This window comes from Eretmochelys imbricata, chromosome 10 (assembly GCF_965152235.1).
Source record: "Eretmochelys imbricata isolate rEreImb1 chromosome 10, rEreImb1.hap1, whole genome shotgun sequence".
NCBI lineage: Eukaryota > Metazoa > Chordata > Testudines > Cheloniidae > Eretmochelys > Eretmochelys imbricata.
In genome coordinates, this window is record NC_135581.1 from 41426186 (window position 1) to 41447398 (window position 21213).

General features: G+C 50.1%; 1 protein-coding gene across 1 annotated transcript in view; it reads right to left on the bottom strand.

The window, feature by feature from the left end:
* REC114 (REC114 meiotic recombination protein) overlaps positions 1-21213 on the bottom strand; it is a 136507-nt gene that overhangs the window by 13398 nt on the left and 101896 nt on the right. Inside the window, exons 5-6 of the mRNA XM_077828836.1 lie at positions 12927-13132; positions 5550-5628 (exon numbers count right to left, since the gene is read on the bottom strand). Of these exons, the coding sequence (XP_077684962.1) occupies positions 5550-5628; positions 12927-13132 (285 nt within the window). The remainder of the gene's footprint in view (positions 1-5549; positions 5629-12926; positions 13133-21213) is intronic.

Consider the following 21213-nt stretch of genomic DNA (forward strand, 5'->3'; position numbering starts at 1 on the left):
AGCAGCTGGATGGTGGCGCCTCCTGATCAGGCTCAAGGGTTAAGGGGGTGGGGAGGGAGTTCTCAGTGATACCGGGCATGGGCTCTATGGTGGATTTAGCGGCCACAGCATCAGAAAGTGGATTATCTTCTGTTGGGCCACCGCCCGGGAAGAAAATCGATTGCTCCGCACCAATGGGGAGTGCCCCTGGTGGCTCGTGTCCCGGCCGCATGGCGCTGGCTGTCACCTGAGCAGGCTCGGTGGTTGTCAGCAGGGTGCCATCAGCGGCCGGGTCGATGGAGAAGTCCAGGGGCTCCTCGGAGGTGGGAGCAGAAACAGCAGTTAGGGGGAGGGAGCATGGGGAAAAGAGGGGTGGAGTGAGGTCGCCCAAATTGAGGTTTGCTGGCAAAAGGTCATCCTCCCCCTGGGCGATTGGGGTCAGATCTAGGGCCTCGATCTTTTTGAACATGGAGGAGAGGACACTTTCCATCGCTCCAGGGTTCTCCCCGCTGGCACCCGCCACGATGGTTGCCTCGGGGTTCACAGGGGCTTCGGGTAGTGTCAGAACAGAAGGGGCTTCCTCGAGGGTCTCCCGTGGAGGGGAGGGTCTCCCGTGGAGGGGAGACACTACCTTCCGGTCCTACCACGTCTTTCCCGGCTGACACCGGTGGATAGGACGCACTCGTGGGCAAAGCAGAAGGTTTGGCATTGGTGCCCCCCTTCCTGGTCTTCTGGGGGGCCTCCACCTCGGGTAGATGAGGTGGAGCTCAAGCCTTCTGCTTGCCTCGCTTCTCCTGGACTAGGGCCCAGCCCTCAATGGCATCATCTGGGGGCTGGTTAGCAGGGGTCGTATCAGGGGGTAAAGGCGATGGCTCAGGGACTTGGGGGGGTACGGTGGGGCTGCATAAGGGAGGGAGGATTCTTCCTGGGGCAGGATCTCTCCCATGCTTGGTGGTATCTCTGCCACACCCTCCTCTATAGGCCCCGCCAGACTGTCAGCAGCGAGGGAGGGGCTCTCCCGCTCGTCTGGGCGTTGTAGGGGAGGTGCTCCTTGGGCCCAAGTGGGAGAAGTGGTGGTCCGAAGAGGAGGGGGGCGAGTTCGGGTATCGGGCAGCCAGGGGCGTCGGCAATGACTGGGCCGATGTCCTGCCGGGTCTCAGGGATCACAGGTGCCCCTTCTTGCCGGGCTAAGGGGCAGTCCCTCCGGACATGCCCCGATTCCTGGCAGAGGTAGCACCGAGCTTCCCCCGTGGAGAAATACACCCGGTAAAGGGCCCCCTGGTGGGGGACTAGGAAGGACCCCTCGAGCGCCTCTCCATCACGCGCCGCCGACGGCAGTAGAAGCTGCACTTGCTGGTGGAAGGAAAAGATGTGACGGAGGGTGGGGTCCTTGCAGCCGAACGGGAGAGGGCTGATGACAGAAACAGGTTTCCCCAGGGTGGAAAGGGCGGCTAACAGGGCAGCACTGGGAAGAAAAGGAGGGACAGGGGTCAGGACCAGGTGGATGCCCAGGTCCTCCAGCGGCTCTAGGGGGACAAACACCCCACCACCACCAGGCCCCTCTCCACCGCTTCCTCGGCGGTAGCCTCTGATGCTAAGAAGAAGATGACCTTCCCATACATTTTGGAGGCCGCCAAAATGGCCGAGGGCCCCACCACCCTCGCCAACGCCCGCACTTAGGTCTCCACGTGGGGCGACGCGGGCACCAGGAGGCATCAGACACCATGCTTACTTGTCATGGTGGGGAAGGGGCCCCGGCCGCTGTTGATGGTGGTGGAGTTGGTGGGCGGGTGAGATGACGAGGCGGCAGGTGGGGGGGCTGCCGCTGCCCAGGAATACATCCTGGAGGGTGAGGGAGGGACACCCACAGAGCCGGTGGAGGGGGCAGCGGGGAGGGACGCTGTGGTCGGTGGTGGGGCCGCAGCAGTGGGGGTGGCCCCTGCCACGGAGGGCCTGGTGGTTTTAGCAGGGCCCTTCCCCTTGTTCTTGCCCTGGCCTTTCCCGCCGGCTGGGGGGGCTCCCCTAGAGTCTGGGGAGGTGGTGGGCATTGCAGCAGCGGAGGTCACCCTGGTGCCCTCCATTGCCGATGCCCCAGTGGGGGCGGTGGCAGGTGGTTAACAGGAGTTGGGGTTAGGTAAAAAGGGACAGGCTGTGGGATGGGCAGTTTGGGGTGGAGGACACATGAACCACTGTACGCTTGTCCAGAGAGTCCTGTTTGGTTGGCTGGTGCTTCTGGCCCACATGGTGGAATCAGGGCGAGCAGCTAAGTCCAGAGCCAGATGGACCGGGGGGCAGCTCCGTGCCACACCCCCTGTGTCCCTACAAACACAGTCACGACACAGTCAAGGCCTCCCCCCACACGAGAGCATAGTTCGAAAGTTACTCAGTCTTGGGCCCCCTCTGCGGCGATTTGTAGATTCCCCGGGCGGCGTTCCTCCAGTAGACGGCTGTTTATCTGTTCCGGGTTTTCTTTTTCGCATTCCAGGGATGCCAGAGTGGATGATAAGAAATTCTCTCAGCCAGAGACGGGTCCGCAGACAAATAGCAAGCAGCTGGGTCTGGGTCCTTCCACTCCCCTGTTCCGGGGAAGTGGGCCGGCAGGTCCCCCCTCTCTCGGGGGGGGGTTCAGCTGGAGCGGCAGCAGCGTCCGAGGGCAGGCGGGGCTAACAGCCAGCCAGCACTCTAGTAACAGCGGAGAAAGAAAAAACAACAACAAAAAGAAAAGAAAGGGGGGAGAGCGTCTGGCTCGGTTGGGGGGAAGCCAAAAGCAGGGGTAAAAGCAAGGAAAGCCTAGGCCAGAGAGCAGGCTAAGTAGGTCCCTTTTCCCTGGGTAAGGTAACAGGGAAGGTTCCAGAACAATCAGGAACCTTCTGGAAACAATTAAGGCAGACAGGCTGATTAGAACACCTGCAGCCAATCAAGAAGCTGCTAGAATCAATTAAGGCAGGCTAATCAGGGCACCTGGATTTAAAAAGGAGCTCACTTCAGTTTGTGGTGCATGTGAGGAGCTGGAAACAAGAGGTGCAAGAAGCTGAGAGTGAGAAGGCATACTACTGGAAGACTAAGAAGTATGAGCATTATCAGACATCAGGAGGGAGGTCCTGTGGTGAGAATAAAGAAGGTGTTAGGAGGAGGCCACAGGGAAGTAGCCCAGGGAGTTGTAGCTGTCACACAGCTGTTACAGGAGCCACAGTAGACAGCTACAATCTACAGAGCCCTGGGCTGGAACCTGAAGTAGAGGGCGGGCCCGGGTTCCCCCCATCCCTCCAACTCCCTGCTTGATATCGGAGGAGTTGAACTGGACTGTGGGTTCCACTAGAGGGGAAGGTGTCTGGCCTGTTCCCCGATCCACTAGGTGGATCAGCAGAGACTGTGGGGATTGTTATTCCTTTCCCTATGTTGGCCAGTGATGAATGGCAGATTTGAGTGAATGGCAGATTTGAGCCATGAAAGTGGCCAAACTGCGGTGAGAAAATCTGCTAATAAGCCCAGGACCCACCAAGGCTGAGGAGGAACTTTGTCACACAACTAAATCTTTGCAAAAAGAAAAAGAGTACTTGTGGCACCTTAGAGACTAACCAATTTATTTGAGCATAAGCTTTTGTGAGCTACAGCTCACTTGATCGGATGCATTCAGTGGAAAATACAGTGGGGAGATTTATATACATAGAGAACATGAAACAATGGGTGTTACCATACACACTGTAAGGAGAGTGATCGCTTAAGATGAGCTATTACCAGCAGGAGAGCAGGGGCGGGGAGGTGAACCTTTTGTAGTGATAATCAAGGTGGGCCATTTCCAGCAGTTGACAAGAACGTCTGAGGAATGGTGGGGGCAGGGGGGAATAAACATGTTGAACTATTTACCCATGTTTATTCCCTCCCCCCATGTATCTTAACAGCTGACTTGAAAGCACACAAACTAGTAAAGGATTATTTGACTGCTTGATACAATCTCAGTGGACATAGAAAAGCAGTTGTTTTTCCAAAAGGGAGAACATTACCTGGTATAATCAAGTAAGAGCAATCTAAAAGTTCTAGCAATTGTAGTAATGGCTGCAGTGTGTAACTACTGTGTATGTCATGAGAAAAGTCTCAATAATTGCTACTGCCCTGCTCCCAAAAACCTTTGACCTGGAGCAGGTATTATAAATATCAGAGATGTGTGTGATTAGACTAGGATGATATGTATATTCTTAAAAAGTTTAGTCTGTGTTTAGACAATTTAGTAACTAGATGGCTCTCAAAGCAGCCAACGTAAGTGTGTCATGCAGGAGCTGGGGGTGGGGTGGGGGGAGAAGATGGTCAGAGGAGAGTGTGTCTGATGCATTGGAGTTCACAGCCATGCAATAGAGCTGACCCTCAGCTTGCCTCCACCCCATGCTGCACAGGCATGTGTAGCTGTCTACAGCACATCTACTGTTCTTGGTGAACCTCTAATTTACCACAGCAAGGCAACTTCCAGAGCAGACCCCATTCTGCTTTCAGAATTAATGTCTCTAACTGAGATTGCCATTGTGAGAGAATCAGTGGCCCACTCCAACTGTCAACTTAAGGAGTGGACAGTGGCCACATTCCTCCCTCTGATACTACAGCTGACAAATTAGCATTAGGCTTTAGCATTTTGATGGAAGTATTCTATAGTTTGCAAACAGACCAGTACACAGGTGAGAAACAGCCTGTGTGCTAGATCTAGGCTGTGATATATTTGAGGCCTATATGCCATTCACCTAATGCAAAATCTCCACTGTGTTTAAAAAAAGTTTAGGGTTCCCGGTTGCAAAAACAACCTTCCAAACATGAACAGACACTAACCCATGCATTGATGTCTATGGAAATCAATAGCTTTGAGAAGGGTGAACTCCTAGGCCCCTATTAATGTCACTGAACTATCAACTCTAAAGCCAATGACTTCTAAGGAAAGTTTTACTATTCCACGGCCCTTCACATGAGTAGTGGAAATAGGGTAAAAGGGTAGACGTGAAGCCCACGGGGAACTGGGAGCTGTTGCTAGGAAGGAAGTGTAGGGGAAAGACACAGAAACAAGGGACAAGAATAATAGTGCCATGTTGTCTTACTGATACTGAATGTGATAAGGTACTGAACAAATAAAAAAATGTAGTTACTATATACATGACACTCTACCTTGTTCTTTGAACTTTCTATTGATAGCAGTGGCAGTTCTGGATCAAGGTTAGTATGTGTTCCTAAATTTATTCACCAGCCCACAGTTAAGTAAAAATTGGAATTTGTCTCAGCACACTAGATTGGTTTAAATGCATCTAATATTTTTCTTTCTAGCCATAAGGGCCTGAATGTTAATTAGAATGAAATCTGAGGTTCTGCAGCCAAGTCCATGGCTACTCAACAGCAGACACACAAGGTCCTGCCCTTTTCTCAGTGTATGGTCTTTGTGTGCTTCTGTCTTGATGTCTGCAAGTTACTGTTTCACTGAACAAGCTGGTACATCATCAACATAGGAAAAACTTAATATCACATAGCCTGCCATAAACTGTCTCTCCCTGCCAGAGAGAAGCGGTGTCTTGTCATATGACAGTGTTTGACTCTACCTGTGCTAGCTCTGTCACGGATCTCTGTCTCTCTGGAAAGCTTGTGCATGACTGGGCTGGAGGTTTATCTATAACATGACTTGGCTGGAAAGTATCAAAACAGAATTTAAATTAATAAGGATCACAGTTCAATCAGTGCAATAAGGATAAATGAAAAGTATTCCACTTAGGAAGGAACAATCAGTTGCACACACACAAAATGAGAAATGACTGCTTAGGAAGGAGTACTGCAGAAAGAGATCTGGGGCTTATAGTTGACCATAAGCTAAATATGAGTCAACAGTGTAACACTATAGCAAAAAAAGCAAACTTCATTCTGCAATAGTAGGAGTGTTGTAAGCAAAACACAAAAAGTCATTCTTCCTCTTTACTACATGCTGATTAGGCCTCATTGTGCCCAATTCTGGGGCAACTATGGAAAGATGTGGACAAATTGGAGACAGTCCAGAGAAGAACAACAGAAATGATTAAAGGTCTAGAAAACATGACCAATGAAGGATGATTGAAAAAACTGGGTTTGTTTAGGCTGGAGAAGAGAAAACTGAGAGGGGACACAATAACAGTTTTCAAATACATGAAAGGTTGTTATAAGGAGGAAGGAGAAAATTTGTTCTCCTTAGCCTCTGAGGATAGGACAAGAAGCAATGGGTTTAAATTGCAGCAAAGGTGGCTTAGGTTGGACATTAGAAAACATTCCTGTCAGGGTGGTTTAGCACTGGAATAAATTGCCTAGGGACTTTGTGAAATCTCCATTATTGGAGATTTTTATGAACAGGTTAAACAAACACCATGAGTGCAGGGGACTGGACTAAATGACCTCTTGAGGTCCCTTCTAGTCCTACAATTCTGATTCCTCCCAGGAGGAAATGTAGGGTAGTGGTGATTGGTGACTCTCTTATAAGGGGGATGGAGACACCTCACAGATGGCCAGAAGCAAGGGCAGGAGTAGCTGATCCCATCGGTGTAGGTCACCTGGGGGAAACTGCACAGCATGTCCTTCATAGTACGGTTAAACCATTCAACCAAGCCATCTGTTTGTGGGTGATATATGGAGGTGCGCAGCTGCTTAATCCCCAGGTTGCACATCAGCTGCAGCAGCTGGGAGGTGAAGTTGGTGCCCTGGTCAGTGAGGATTTCCCAGGGCAGGCCCACGCAGGTGAAGACCTTCAGAGTTAATCAGCAACTGTTCGGGCAGTGATGCTCCATAGTGGTACTGCTTCGGGGAAACAGGTGGCATAGTCCATGATGACCAGTATGTACTGAAATCTGGCAATACTTTTCGGAAGGGGGCCCACCAAGTCCATGGCTACTCACTTGAACGACTTTTCTACAATGGGCATGAGAATCAATGGGACCTTGGGTGTCCATGGCGGAGCAGGCTAGCTGGCATTCTGGACAGGAACTAGAATAGTTTCTCACCTCCTGGTGTACACCGGGCCAGAAGAACCTCGTCAAAATTCGGGCGAGGGTCTTTTCATGGCCCAAGTGCCCTGCGGCCGGGATGCTGTGGGCAAGTTTCATTACAGCTCGTCGGTGACATTAAGGCACAAGAAGTTGGGTCTGGAGCTCTCCGGTGTGAGGGTCTCATTCCACCTAAAAGAGGTGGTTGCAGCGCAACTCGAAATGGGGCCACCGCTTTGTCTGGGACTGATCGATCAGAGTCCCATCGACGGCTGCTAGCTGTTCATATGCTTGACTGAGGGTGGGGTCCTCCCTTTGGTCCTGGCAAAAGTCGGTGCTAAGCATGGGTTCGACGGCGGGCCCCGCCGGGGGGTCCTTAGGTTCTCCTCCCTATCCGTTGGGGTCTGGTTCCTCCGGCTCCTTGGAGCAGGTCTCGGGGCAGCCCCCTCCAGGTGCTAGGGTGACCTCAGGGCCTTTCTCAGCACTTGAGTGAAAGACCTCTGGTCACTAGGACCAATCAAGTCCCAGGATCACCGGGTAGGCTAGTTGAGGAGCCAGGCCGACCACCATCAGCCGCATGACCCCGTCAATGGTTAGCCGGATTCGGGCACTGGGGTAGGGCCAGACATCATCGTGGATGAATTGCAGTCGAATCATCCCCAGGTGCAGGTCAGCTGGAAGGCCTAAATTTTGGCAGATGAGCATCTGGCCGCATCCTGAATCAATCAGGGCCAGGGTCGGGCAATCCCCAACAACTACTGGCACTGTAATCTTGGTGGGGTGTGGCCGTCAGGCGTGGGTTTCTCCTGCACAAACGTGACCGGAGTTGCAGTCCATCTCGGTGAAGTCACGCTGCAGGTGTCCGTATTTCCCACAGAAGAAACAGGGTCTGAGCTCTGGATGCCCAGGCTGGGCAGATGTTCCCACAGGGCCCCTTGGGGGGCTTCGATTGGTCCCCCTGACCCCTGGCTCAGCAGTTGCTGGGGCTTGTCGAACCGGCACCTCCGGACTGCTATAGCGGGGCTCCTGGCCCCGTGAAGGGTTTCGTAGTTCGGTCCGGGAGCTCCCCTTCTTCTTTAGGTTAGGGAGCTCGGGCCCTGGTGTGTGGGCTCAAATCACCAGTCCCCACAGGGCTTCAGCTGCGAGGAAATCCTCCATCAGAGTGACGGCGGCGGCCAGTGTCGCAGGCCAATGGCGGAGGACGCAGGCCCTTCCTTGCGGTGGGAGCATGTGGACAAATTGTTCCATAATAACTTGCTCAGTGAGCTCGTCTGGTGTTCGCCTCTTGGGCTGTAGCCATTGCTTGCATGCCTCCCTCAGCTCTTGGGCCACCAACCAAGGTCGCGCATCCGTAGGGAAGGTCAGACTCCAGAACCGCTGCCAGAAGGTTTCCGGGTTGACGTCCAAGGCATCTAGAATTGCTGCCTTTACCCGGTTGTACTCTGTGCCTCCTCCATCGATAGTCTGCAGTACACAGTGTGTGGTGGTCCTGGGCAGATACGGGGCCAGGAGGGTGGCCCACTGGTCTTGGACCCACCCCACGACTAATGCCACCCTCTCAAAGATCACAAGGGAGGCCTTGGGTTCATTGTTGGGGCCCATCTTGGTCAACTGGATCGGCGGGCTACACTGGACAGCCCAACGGTGTCTCCTGGCTGGGGTTCTGCAGGACAGGGGAGCAGAGTTGCCAACTGCTGCAGGCATTGTTGCTGGTGGTCCTGGTTCTGGTGTCCCAGCTCCAAAATCAGCTGTTGCTGTTGTGCCCCTAACTGCTGGACCAGCTGCTGTTGCTGGGCTGCCGCTTGCTGCTGCTGGCTCTTAGCCAGGAACTTAATGAGCTTGTCCATATCCATGGCCATCCTGGGCACGTTCCTCCTAAGACCCCTTCTCACAGGGATCAGGGGACTGCTGCCCACATTCTTCACATGTGGAGAGGTTTGGCCAGGGCTCGTCCCTCTCCGGGGCAGCGGGAGACCACCCTGCCTTGCTACGTCCTTTCAGTTCTTGACGGTGTATTAGCCTGGTTGTGGGAGTCTCTCACCATGGAGCAATAAAGTCAAACACAGACAGTTATTTGTACCAGCCCGTGGTTGGCGGCAATAGCGAGTCAAGGGCTCAGGTCCTCAGGCAGAAGCTGAGCAAAAGCAGGTAAACAACAAGCCCAGGCTCTTAGCTCAGAGGAGAGGGGGAGACTGCCACCCACAAGTTGGGTGGCAGGGGGGGAAGTAGTCCCACCCACTCCACTGCATCCTAGCAGAAGGCCTGCTGCTGAGTCGTGGGGATCCTGGCTGCAACACACTGACATAGGCTCTGGCAGTGATACAGCCAGACTAGGGTTGGATGCCCCCGGGTTAATCCCTAACTCCCCCTCTAGGGGTACCTGGGTCCGGACGGTGTCCTCCGGGGGGGTCAAGTACCATGGGCTCCTCAGGGTAACTGGCGAGGGGTAGGCTTGGCAGCTCCTCTGGGTAACTGGCGAGGGGCAGGCATTGGTCAGGCGGGTGAGTCTTTGGGTCTGCCGCCTGTTGCTGGGGTCTCCCAACTGGGAGCTAGGCTGCAGGCAACTGGCCTCTCTGGTGGCTGCTCCTCCAGTGAGCTCTGGGGTTGGGCTTTTATACTTCCTGTCCTACGCATTGACCTCTGGGGGGTAGGCGCAGGAGTCACTGGCTCTGCCCCTTTAGTGTCCGGAGGGGCTCGTCCCTCCCCGGGGTGGCAGGGAACCACACCGCCTCGCTACAGACCCCCTCCCTGGCCAGCTGTACGCTCTGGCGATCGAGCCCTTCCTCTGTCTCCTCCACCGGAGTTTGATGGGGTTGGTGCTTCGGGAGCTGGAGCTGTGGCTGGTCCTGTTGGTGTACGCTGACGACGTGCTCCTCACGGTCCAGGACCCAGGTGACCTGGTGCGGGTCGAGGCCTGCCAGGCCATCTACTCAGTGGCCTCCTCTGCTCTGGTCAACTGGGTCAAAAGCTCTGGCCTGGTGGTTGGGGACGGGTGGCAGGCGAGTTCCCTCTCACCCACGCTTCAAGCCATCTGGTGCTCTATCTTGGCGTTTTTCTTTCCGTCACGCATCCTTCTCCACTAGAGAACTAGCAGGATTTGGAGCCTAGGGTGGGTGAGCGGCTGCAGAGATGGACAGGACTGCTCCAGTGTCTCTCCCTGTGAGGGAGAGTGCTGGTGCTGAACCAGCTAGTCCTGTCCATGCTCTGGCATCGGCTCAACACCCTGAGCCTGGCCCTGGGGATCCTGGCCAGGCTCCAGAGGACAGCCCTGGAGTTTTTCTGGCCAGGACTGCACTGGGTCTCTGCAGGGGTCTTGAGTCTTCCCCTGGAGGAGGGAGGGCAGGGCATGGTCTGCCTTCGCAGCCAGGTCTGTCTTCTGCCTCCAGGCCCTGCAGAGACTCCTTTATGGTACAGGTAGTCTGGCGTGGAGCACGTTGGCACATGCCTTCCTCCGCCGCCTCCAACGGCTCCAATAAGACTGGCAGGGGTCTTCCGTGAGACCTCTCCAAGCTGCCGGCCTTCTACCAGGACCTCCTCCAGACCTGGAAGCTCTTTTCGGAGACCAGGTCCATTGTGGCCACCGAGGGGGCAGACCTCCTTGCAGAGCCTCTGCTACACAACCCTGATCTACATGTGCATGTGACGGAGTCTCCCTCGATGCGCCAGAGTTTGGTCCTGGCAGAAATCAACAGGGTCAGAGACCTCCTGCACTATGACGGGGGGACTGGGAGGATCCCCGGGTGCTTGGTCGGCGTATGGGGCTCTTCACCCTTCCAACCTCCCTGCGCGTACTCCAGGAGGTGGGGGCTACCTTGTCACCCACTTCTCTCATCTTCCTGGGGCGGGCCTTAAGTTAAGGCTCCCTGTCCATCCTCACCCCAGGCCCTCCGGACCTTTTTATCGGGCCCCTGTTCCGTGAACCTCCCCATTCCCATACTTCGAGCCAGCTGCATGCCCTGCATCTGATTCACTTCCGAACCACGCCCTATACATGCTCGTGCTCCACATGTTACATTTCCTCACCCTTGTCTTCCGCTCCGACACCAAATGGCAGGACTACTTATCATCTGTAGAGGGTGAGGAGCCCCGGTGGGCCAGTATCTATTCCACCCTGGTCCCACGGCCTGCCGGGCACATCGGTTGGTGGCTCCTTTACGGATCCGTGAGCACAGGTGTGTAGCTGGTGCAGTTCACACCCATTCCTGAGGCCTTCCCGTTCTGCGGCGTGAGGGAGAACCTGGCGCACACCGATCTTGAATGCGCCGGGTTGCAGCCCCTCTTCCAGCTCCTCCAGAACCTCTTGCTGAGGTTCTGGCTGCACTTTTCCTTGCACTTATTCATTTTCGCACACCCTGTCTGTGGCCCCACAAAGTCACAAGATCTCCTCATTAACCTCCTCCTGGTCCTCACAAAGGTTGCCATCTTTAATACCAGGAGCTGGATGCTGGATGAGGGGATGCTCTGCAATTGTAGGGTCAATTGTCTCACGCCTCCGGGCAAAGTTCCTTTGGGCAGCATCCGCTGGCTCCCTTTGAGGAGCAGTGGGAGCTGTCCGGGATCCTCTGCTTGGTGTCCCCATCCGGTACCCTTGTTTTGAACCTATGACCATCACTCCGACCCCTGTTTTCTCATTAGTTGTCCCAAGTAATCAGTTGGAACCCAGGTCCAGTGGTCCCTCCCGCTAGGCTGGGTGAAGGGCCTTTAGAAGTGGGCATGCTTTGTGCCTACCCACCTCCCAGATTTTTCCAATAAGGCATAGAAGCATAGAATATCAGGGTTGGAAGGGACCTCAGGAGGTCATCTAGTTCAACCCCTTGCTCAAAGCAGGACCAATCCCCAGCTAAATCATCCCAGCCAGGGCTTTGTCAAGCCTGACCTTAAAAACCTCTAAGGAAGGAGATTCCACCACCTGCCTAGGTAAAGCATTCCAGTATTTCACCATCCTCCTAGTGAAAAAGCTTTTCCTAATATCCAATCTAAACCTTCCCCACTGCAACTTGAGACCATTACTCCTTGTTCTGTCATCAACTACCACTGAGAACAGTCTAGATCCATCCTCTTAGGAACCCCCTTTCAGGTAGTTGAAAGCAGCTATCAAATCCCCCCTCATTCTTCTCTTCTGCAGACTAAACAATCCCAGTTCCCTCAGCCTCTCCTCAGAAGTCATGTGTTCCAGTCCACTAATCATTTTTGTTGCCCTCCGCTGGACTCTTTCCAATTTTTCCACATCCTTCTTGTAGTGTGGGGCCCAAAACTGGACACAGTACTCCAGATGAGGCCTCCCCAATGTCGAAGACCTCACTACAGAACCATTAATAACTACTCTGAGAATGCTTTCCCAACCAGTAGTGCATCCACCTTGTAGTAGGTTCATCTAGGCTATATTTCCCTAGTTTATTTATGAGAAGGTCATGTGAGACAGTATCAAAAAGTGCAATGTGACATACTTCCTGCTGGGCAGAAACAAAGAAGCCCAGGATACAGGAGTCACAGGCTGCAGCTACAGAGTAGTAGGAAGTTTGTTACCTCATTGCTATACATAGTTCTTGTTCATAATAAAGGGTTTATCTTAATATTGGTCTGCTTGTCAATAAGATACTACATTAGCAGATAGCATAGTTTTGTTTCTGGACAAATGCATAGATGAAATGCCTCTTTTCAAAAATTTGTACTATTAAACAACAGGATTAAAATAGTGATGTCTTAAACCCAACAACCACACAAGGACCATATTCTTATTAGACTACACATCCTAAAGCAGTGGTTTTCATCCTGTGGTCCATGGACATCTGGGGGTCCGCAAACTATGTCTAAGATTTCCAAAGAGGTTCGCACCTCCATTTGAAATTTGTAGGGGTCCTCAAACGAAAAAAGGTTGAAAACCACTGGCTTGAAGGAGTATGGACATGGCACTTAAATTAGGCAACCATTATATTTCTCAGTTTCACACACACACTCTTCTGGCTTACTCCATGCAGCATCGATGTATTTTGTTCGGAGTCCTTCACTTGACTTTCACGGTTAGCCAGCTGACTATGACCTTGGTGCAGCTCTTGGCTTTGCTCATCTGTTACCTGAACTGTTACATAGTCTGCAAGTTTCTGCACACAGTTATAGCAGTGTTCCAGCGCCCGCTCTTTTGAATCTCCACCAAACTGAATACGAAACATGCGGCATTCATTCTGTTTAAAGCCAAAGAGAGAAATTAATTTGAGTGTGCATCCCACCAAACAACTTTGTTTTTAATTAAATTTGTATTTATTGTAGCCGAAACAAAATAGTGATAGTTACTGGATCACTGCACCAACTATAAACACAAGGTTTTTTAAATTTCTCCTTGCTGTATAAGAACGGCCATACTGGGTCAGACCAAAGGTCCATCTAGCCCAGTATCCTGTCTTTCAACAGTGGCCAAAGCCAGGTGCTTCAGAAGGAATGAACAGAACAGGTAATCATCAAGTGATCCATCCCATCACCCATTCCCAGCTCCTGGAAAACAGAGGCTAGGGACACCATCCCTGCCCGTCCTGGCTAATAACCACTGATTGGCAAAGAGTTCCACAGGTTGACTGTGTGTTGTGTGAAGAAATGCTTCCTTCTGTTTTGTTTTAAACCTGCTGCCTATTAATTTCCTCTTCATTTACTCCAAAGGAGCTGTGATGAAGTGGGACTGTTCTTAATGTTTCCTCTGAATAGTGTGGGGGTGCCTCAGTTTCCCCTATGCAGTTCTTAAGTATCTAGGTGGTGGGATAAGGGTGTATGATCACTGCAGAGCCCTAGAGGGCAGGTGTGTGCAGGAGTCTGGACACAGAGAATGGTCGACACCCTGTTTCCTAGCCACTGATGGCCTGGGCCCTTCCCCCCTGCAAGGTGAGAGCTAAAGGGTTGGAGAAAAAAGGAATCAGGTGACCTCCTGGCCTGGGAAAGGAACAAAGCCCAGAGGAGGAGGGGCTGGAGGGAGTTTGGGGCTGGCTGGGACATGGAGTGAAGGGCAGACGTGGTTGTCTGGCTCACTGCCCCCCAAAATGGACCCAGCTGAGGGGTCCTGTTCTCTGCACCTACAAGCTCTGTTTTAGACCATGTTTAATAAACCTTTGTTTTACTGGCTGTCTGAGAGTCACATCTGACTGTGAAGTTGGGGTGCAGGACCCTCTGGCTTCCCCAGGAGCCCCGCCTGAGCGGACTCGCTGTGGGAAGTGCACGGAGGGGCAGAGGATGCTGAATGCTCAGAGGTCAGACCCAGGAAGGTGAAAGCTGTGTGAGCTTTGCATCCTGAAGACAGTCTGCTCCCAGAGAGGAGACTTCCCCGGAGTCCTGTCTGGCTTCATGGGGAACAGTTCCAGAGCATCGCCCAGGGACTCCGTGACAGGAGCTACACCGGAAACGTTTTGTCAAATAGTCAAAGCTGTTTCCCAGTGCAAATATGGAACCAGGAAATGTAAGGAAGAAGCCTTTACTTTTGCACATGCTACTATCTATCTGCATCTTAAAGGGAGAATTTTCAGTCTGCCATAAGTTGATGCTGAAATATTAAGGCACATTCCACTTCAATTTATCGCTTTAACATTTTTGGAAAGTTGGTGGTTCACTGCATTTCTAATGCAACACTGGCCAACATAAAGGCCATGAATGTTTAACTATTAGTGTCCATGGCTGCAAATGTGATTTCCTGAGAAGTAGCACTCTGCCTGCAGCCAGACCATCAAAGACTAATCAGAGCTCTCACCATCTAAGCCTGGTGGGGCTTGGGCAATTACTTGAATCAGAGATTGCCAAGAAATAAAGCAGGCTGCTGTAAGTATTTCTGGGGAAGTAAGAAGCACATTCTTTTGGTCATTATTAAACCAATGTCCCAGGGTACAATTAAGGGCCCTCCCTGGGGTATTGGTTTAATAATGACCGAAGGAATGTAGAATCTTTTAGAGGATACAAACCAAGTTCTAACCACTTCTGGCTACTAAAAATCCAACGTCACTATAGAGAGGAGCAGAGGTATTAGCTATGGAATCCAAACCAAATTCTGACTTTGGTATTATTATTACATGGCAATTAAATTTTCCATTTCTAAATTTTCCTTACAGTTTCAATTTATTAAGTTATTCTTCATTTCAGACTCCCTTGAACCCACAGTTTAGTGTGAATATGCATAGTTAAGCAGTTGTTGCTTTCCATCCCAGAGACAGCTGCACTTCAGTGGTGGATCAAATGCAATGTACAGCTGTTTAAGCTTATGTAGTGAGACAGACTGACTTCCCTCCCCTGGGTGGGCAGAGCCAAATCCACCCCACCCCACTCACCGGAAGTACCAGGGCGGGACAGGAAGTAGAGAAGGAGAGCCCTGGACCTCAGTTGCTGCTGAGCTACAGGAGAGCGGAGGTCTCTTCTATGGAGCAAATGCTCCTACAAGAGCCAAGCCTAACCCAGTCCCGCCATCAGGGGATGCAGATGAGGACCACCAGGGGATACCAGTGGCTGAATACCATGAGGAGACAGGAGATTTTTTTGGACCATGGGACCCTACACTCAGACTCTGGTAGGAAATAGTCCAGGGGGACCAGACTCTAGTCTAGTTCTGCTGTGTGAGTGTAAGTCAGTGTGTTGTCTGGATTCCCCACTGACCCAGTGGTGGAGCACTCTGCCACTGTTAAGGCCCTGGGCAGGGACCCAGTGAAGTTGGGTGGGCCTGGGTTCCCCTACCCCCTGCTGCGAGCCCCCACCCTTTGGGTAGCAGCCTATTCGCTCCTAGGCCAGAAGGCCCTGTGTGTTGTCTGCCCCAGCCAGGTGGCTGACGGCTTAAGACTGATTGCGGCTCTGCCTTGCCCAGAGGGCCAGAGCTTCCTCACAGACTGTTAATTATAGGCTGTTAATTACTGTCTTCCCCAGCTAGGTGGCTGTGGGTTAAGGACTGTTGTGCGTCACCCCACACAGGGAGCTGGAGCTCTCCCCTATAAGACTGTTACTTGCAGTCGGCCAGTAGTAAGGTTTTATTGGAAATCCTCCCTACTAGAGTGTGAGGGACCACTAGAGCTTAGAAAGCACATTGGGATCCTTCAGGTTGAAAGATGCTATGTAAATGGAAGGCTGTTGTAATCACTTTTTGAAATCTGTCTTTGGAAGCACTTATTAGTGAAAACCAGCCTCACTCAATCCACTCCCCCACAAACAATGCCCTCAGTTCCATGAGGTTCTGGATCACTTTGCACTCATGGAATAGCCAACAATACATACAATGGTAACAGAGTCTCACATAATGTTACCTTTTACTTATATAATGAATGTAGAACTTGTTTCTAAATATTAAAACAATATCTTATAAAACCCCCTCACCAGATGGATGCTGTATAATTTCTAAGGTGAGTTTGATAGCATCCGCCTTGATAGCAGTCACATGACACAATAGACTGGAAACTGCAACTACTAGATATAATTCTGTAAATCATTTTGAAAATGCAGGCCAAAAAAGGATTCAAGTATCTGTCATGCATGTCTTTCAAGTGAGCTAGCATGCCTTAAGGGCTGATCTATATACTTATATACAGCATGCAGGATGCAAAAGCTTGTGATGTGCAAATTATTCAGACTTTTATGCTGATCTTGAAATTTTAAAACCGAAAATGGGCTTAAGATACCAAAAGATGAACAAGTCTCATTTAGATGGACAATGCTTAGTTGATCCTGGATGTTTCTGAATAGAGCTCCACATCACTAAGCCAATATCATATTTATCCTATCTTTTTCTTTAATGACCAGATCAGTAGACTGTACTACTGCAAATGGCCCAGCTTGATTATCATACACATTGTAAGGAGAGTGATCACTTTAGATAAGCTATTACCAGCAGGAGAGTGGGGTGGGGGGAGAGAAAACCTTTTGTAGTGGTAAACACCCATTTTTCATGGTTTGTATGTATAAGAACATCTTCTGTATTTTCCACAGTATGCATCCAATGAAGTGAGCTACAGCTCACTTCAGCTTATGCTCAAATAAATTGGTTAGTCTCTAAGGTGCCACAAGTACTCCTTTTCTTTTTGCGAATACAGACTAACACAGCTGTTACTCATTCATCTTTACTAGGTAGTCAAATACTTGGAAGTTAAATGTGAAGTCGTCTAAATTTATGTAGCTCACCTAACAATCTGGCGTATTATTACAGGCACATTATTTTAAGACACAGCTATTATATTATGTGATTTAAAGGCACTGCAAGTAAATAACCCTGTTCTAATGCTTTTTAAATGGAAAAATGTCAAAGTGATGGTTCAGATTTTTAACTCTCTTTATCCGTTGTACCATGAAAAGCTTGTGGGATTTTTCTTCTAGTTTATTGAGCTGATAGAGGAATTTGATCAACTCCTCCCAGTTCAGAAGTAACTCATGGAGATGCAAAGCATATTTTTAATGGGAGAATTTACCTATATTGGACAAAATCAGAAATGACATTTTAATTTGAACTCCTTTTGGGGGATTTTCACAAGAGACAAATAATATCTTTATGGTCTTTTGGGGGCACTGTAAAATATTCAAATACACTCCAGCTCTGATGAGCTACTGTTCCCTTGCTGTGTATATGTGGATCTGAATTATACAAAAGTTATAACATCAGTGCTTATAATTGAATTTCTGTTCACCATTGATTTATTTTTGTTGTAGACATTTATTTTCTTTATGTAGAAGGAAGGCAGCAACAATTTAGCTAAGGAGCATATATAAATGGATGTGAGCACAAACTTCAGGTCTGATGCACAGCTAAGTGTGCTATTCAAGTGCAGAGTGTACCCTGTAAGGATTTTTAAATAGTCTGATCATGTATATTGTGCTTAGTCACCAATAGAGTTTCAGTGAAAATAAAGTGTATAAAGGAACATTGCTTCCTACAACTATCTTAAAGAACACATTGCACGATAATTTTTATATAAGAATACTTTTCCATTTTATAGGTTGTGGTAACTAACAGACTATGTAATTTTGGGGGATAGTTAATAACCAGAAGAGTTCTGAGCCTTGAGTAAACGATAAGAAGCTGTAATATGAATGACAATTACAAGTTTGTTCATAATTCTGTTTGCGCAGTGTTTTAAAGTTTCCTTCACTCTCATTCATGTAAATATTTATATAACTTGAATGCACTTCCTATTTGTGAGGTATCAATCCTATCCTTGGATAAAATAACTTGGAGTCTGAAGCAGGGGCACCTGAACAGGGGGAAGGCCATGGTCCTCCCACTTTTTACTGTCCATAAGGACGAGTCAGAGGGGAGCGGGGCCATGGTTTGGGTGCCAGTGGGGGTCTGAAATGTTTATTAGCCCAGGATATAGTTAATAAGCAACACTCCACTTCATATACTGAAGTGATGTGTTTAGAAAAAACATGGTTAAAAAATTTTTTTCTCCAGAAGAAGAGATGAAGGTAATAGGTCACCATAGTGACAGTCAAGACAGCTGTAGCGGCCCAAGAGCTAGCAAACAGAGCTGTAAACAGGGGAGTTTACACACAAACCAGGAAGAATTAGTGGGGGAAGCAAAAGTGGATGGGAATTTGGGAGGCAGTGACCATGAGTTGGTTGAGTTCAGGATCCTGACACAGGGAAGAAAGGTAAGCAGCAGGATATGGACCCTGGACTTCAGGAAAGCAGACTTTGATCCCTCAGGGAACGGATGGGTAGGATCCCCTGGGGGACTAACATGAAGGGGAAAGGAGTCCAGGAGAGCTGGCTGTATTTCAAGGAATCCCTGTTGAAGTTACAGGGACAAACCATCCTGATGTGTCGAAAGAATAGTAAATATGGCAGGCGACCAGCTTGGCTTAACGGTGAAATCCTAGCGCATCTTAAACATAAAAAAGAAGCTTACAAGAAGTGGAAGATTGGACATATGACCAGGGAAGAGTATAAAAATATTGCTCGGGCATGTAGGAATGAAATCAGGAGGGCCAAATCGCACCTGGAGCTGCAGCTAGCAAGAGACGTCAAGAGTAACAAGAAGGGTTTCTTCAGGTATGTTGGCAACAAAAAGAAAGCCAAGGAAAGTGTGGGCCCCTTACTGAATGAGGGAGGCAACCTAGTGACAGAGGATGTGGAAAAAGCTAATGTACCCAGTGCTTTTTTTGCCTTTGTCTTCACTAACAAGGTCAGCTCCCAGACTGCAGTGGTGGGCATCACAGCATGGGGAGTAGATGGCCAGCCCTCTGTGGAGAAAGAGGTGGTTAGGGACTATTTAGAAAAGCTGGACGTGCACAAGTCCATGGGGCCGGATGCGTTGCATCCGAGAGTGTTAAAGGAATTGGCGGCTGTGATTGCAGAGCCATTGGCCATTATCTTTGAAAACTCGTGGCGAATGGGGGAAGTCCCAGATGACTGGAAAAAGGCTAATGTAGTGCCAATCTTTAAAAAAGGGAAGAAGGAGGATCCTGGGAACTACAGGCCATTCAGCCTCACCTCAGTCCCCGGAAAAATCATGGAGCAGGTCCTCAAAGAATAAATCCTGAAGCACTTAGATGAGAGGAAAGTGATCAGGAACAGCCAGCATGGATTCACCAAGGGAAGGTCATGCCTGACTAATCTAATCGCCTTCTATAATGAGATTACTGGTTCTGTGGATGAAGGGAAAACAGTGGATGTATTGTTTCTTGAGTTTAGCAAAGCATTTGACACGGTCTCCCACAGTATTCTTGTGAGTAAGTTAAAGAAGTATGGGCTGGATGAATGCACTATAAGGTGGGTAGAAAGTTGGCTAGATTGTCGGGCTCAACGGGTAGTGATCAATGGCTCCATGTCTAGTTGGCAGCAGGTGTCAAGTGGAGTGCCCCAGGGGTCGGTCCTGGGGCCGGTTTTGTTCAATATCTTCATAAATGATCTGGAGGATGGTGTGGATTGCACTCTCAGCAAATTTGCGGATGATACTAAACTGGGAGGAGTGGTAGATACGCTGGAGGGCAGGGATAGGATACAGAGGGACCTAGACTAATTGGAGGATTGGGCCAAAAGAAATCTGATGAGGTTCAATAAGGATAAGTGCAGGGTCCTGCACTTAGGACAGAAGAACCCAATGCACCGCTACAGACTGGGGACCGAATGGCTAGGCAGCAGTTCTGCGGAAAAGGACCTAGGGGTGACAGTGGACGAGAAGCTGGATATGAGTCAACAGTGTGCCCTTGTTGCCAAGAAGGCCAACGGCATTTTGGGATGTATAAGCAGGGGCATAGCGAGCAGATTGAGGGACGTGATCGTCACCCTCTATTCGACATTGGTGAGGCCTCATCTGGAGTACTGTGTCCAGTTTTGGGCCCCACACTACAAGAAGGATGTGGATAAATTGGAAAGAGTCCAGCGAAGGGCAACAAAAATGATTAGGGGTCTGGAACACATGACTTATGAGGAGAGGCTGAGGGAACTGGGATTTAGTCTGCAGAAGAGAAGAATGAGGGGGGATTTGATAGCTGCTTTCAACTACCTGAGAGGTGGTTCCAAAGAGGATGGTTCTAGACTATTCTCGGTGGTAGAAGAGGACAGGACAAGGAGTAATGGTCTCAAGTTGCAGTGGGGCAGGTTTAGGTTGGATATTAGGAAAAACTTTTTCACTAGGAGGGTTGTGAAACACTGGAATGAGTTACCTAGGGAGGTGGTAGAATCTCCTTCCTTAGAAGTTTTTAAGGTCAGGCTTTGGACTAGATGACCTCCTGAGGTCCCTTCCAACCCTGATATTCTATGAGTTTCAGTGGGAGTTCTGTTGGAGGAGAAGAGGCTTGTAGGGGCTTTGTGCTGGGAGAGAAGCTGAGCCCTGATTAGGGGGCGGGGCTTCTCTGAAGAGGGTCCTATAAAGGTAGCCAGCCAGCCAGCCAGTGGCACAGACAGCTGTAGCGGCACAGGAGCTAGCAAACAGAGGAGTTTCAGTGGGCGTTCGTAAGGGGAGTTCGTCTTGTGGTACTTGTTTCGGGTTTGTTTTTGCTGTGGGTGGTGGTGGTTTGGTGTGGTTTGTGTTTCCCAGATTAACAGGATTTAGGTGGGAAGGCTATGACAGATACAGAGGCAGTAGTGGAAGACACAATGAAGATGACTGGATGTGGAAGCTGCGGTATGTACATAATCCTGGGGGGGAGTACCTGGTAAGAGTTTTGTCTACCTGAAATGCTGTCTGATAGAGCCGATGGAGGAAAAGATCCGAGGTTTGGAGATGCAGGCGGAAAGTCTGGTTGAGTTTAGAAAGGGGTTCGAGCAGATTACGGAGCAAAGACATGAGGTATCTGAAGGGAAAAGCTCAGACTTGCA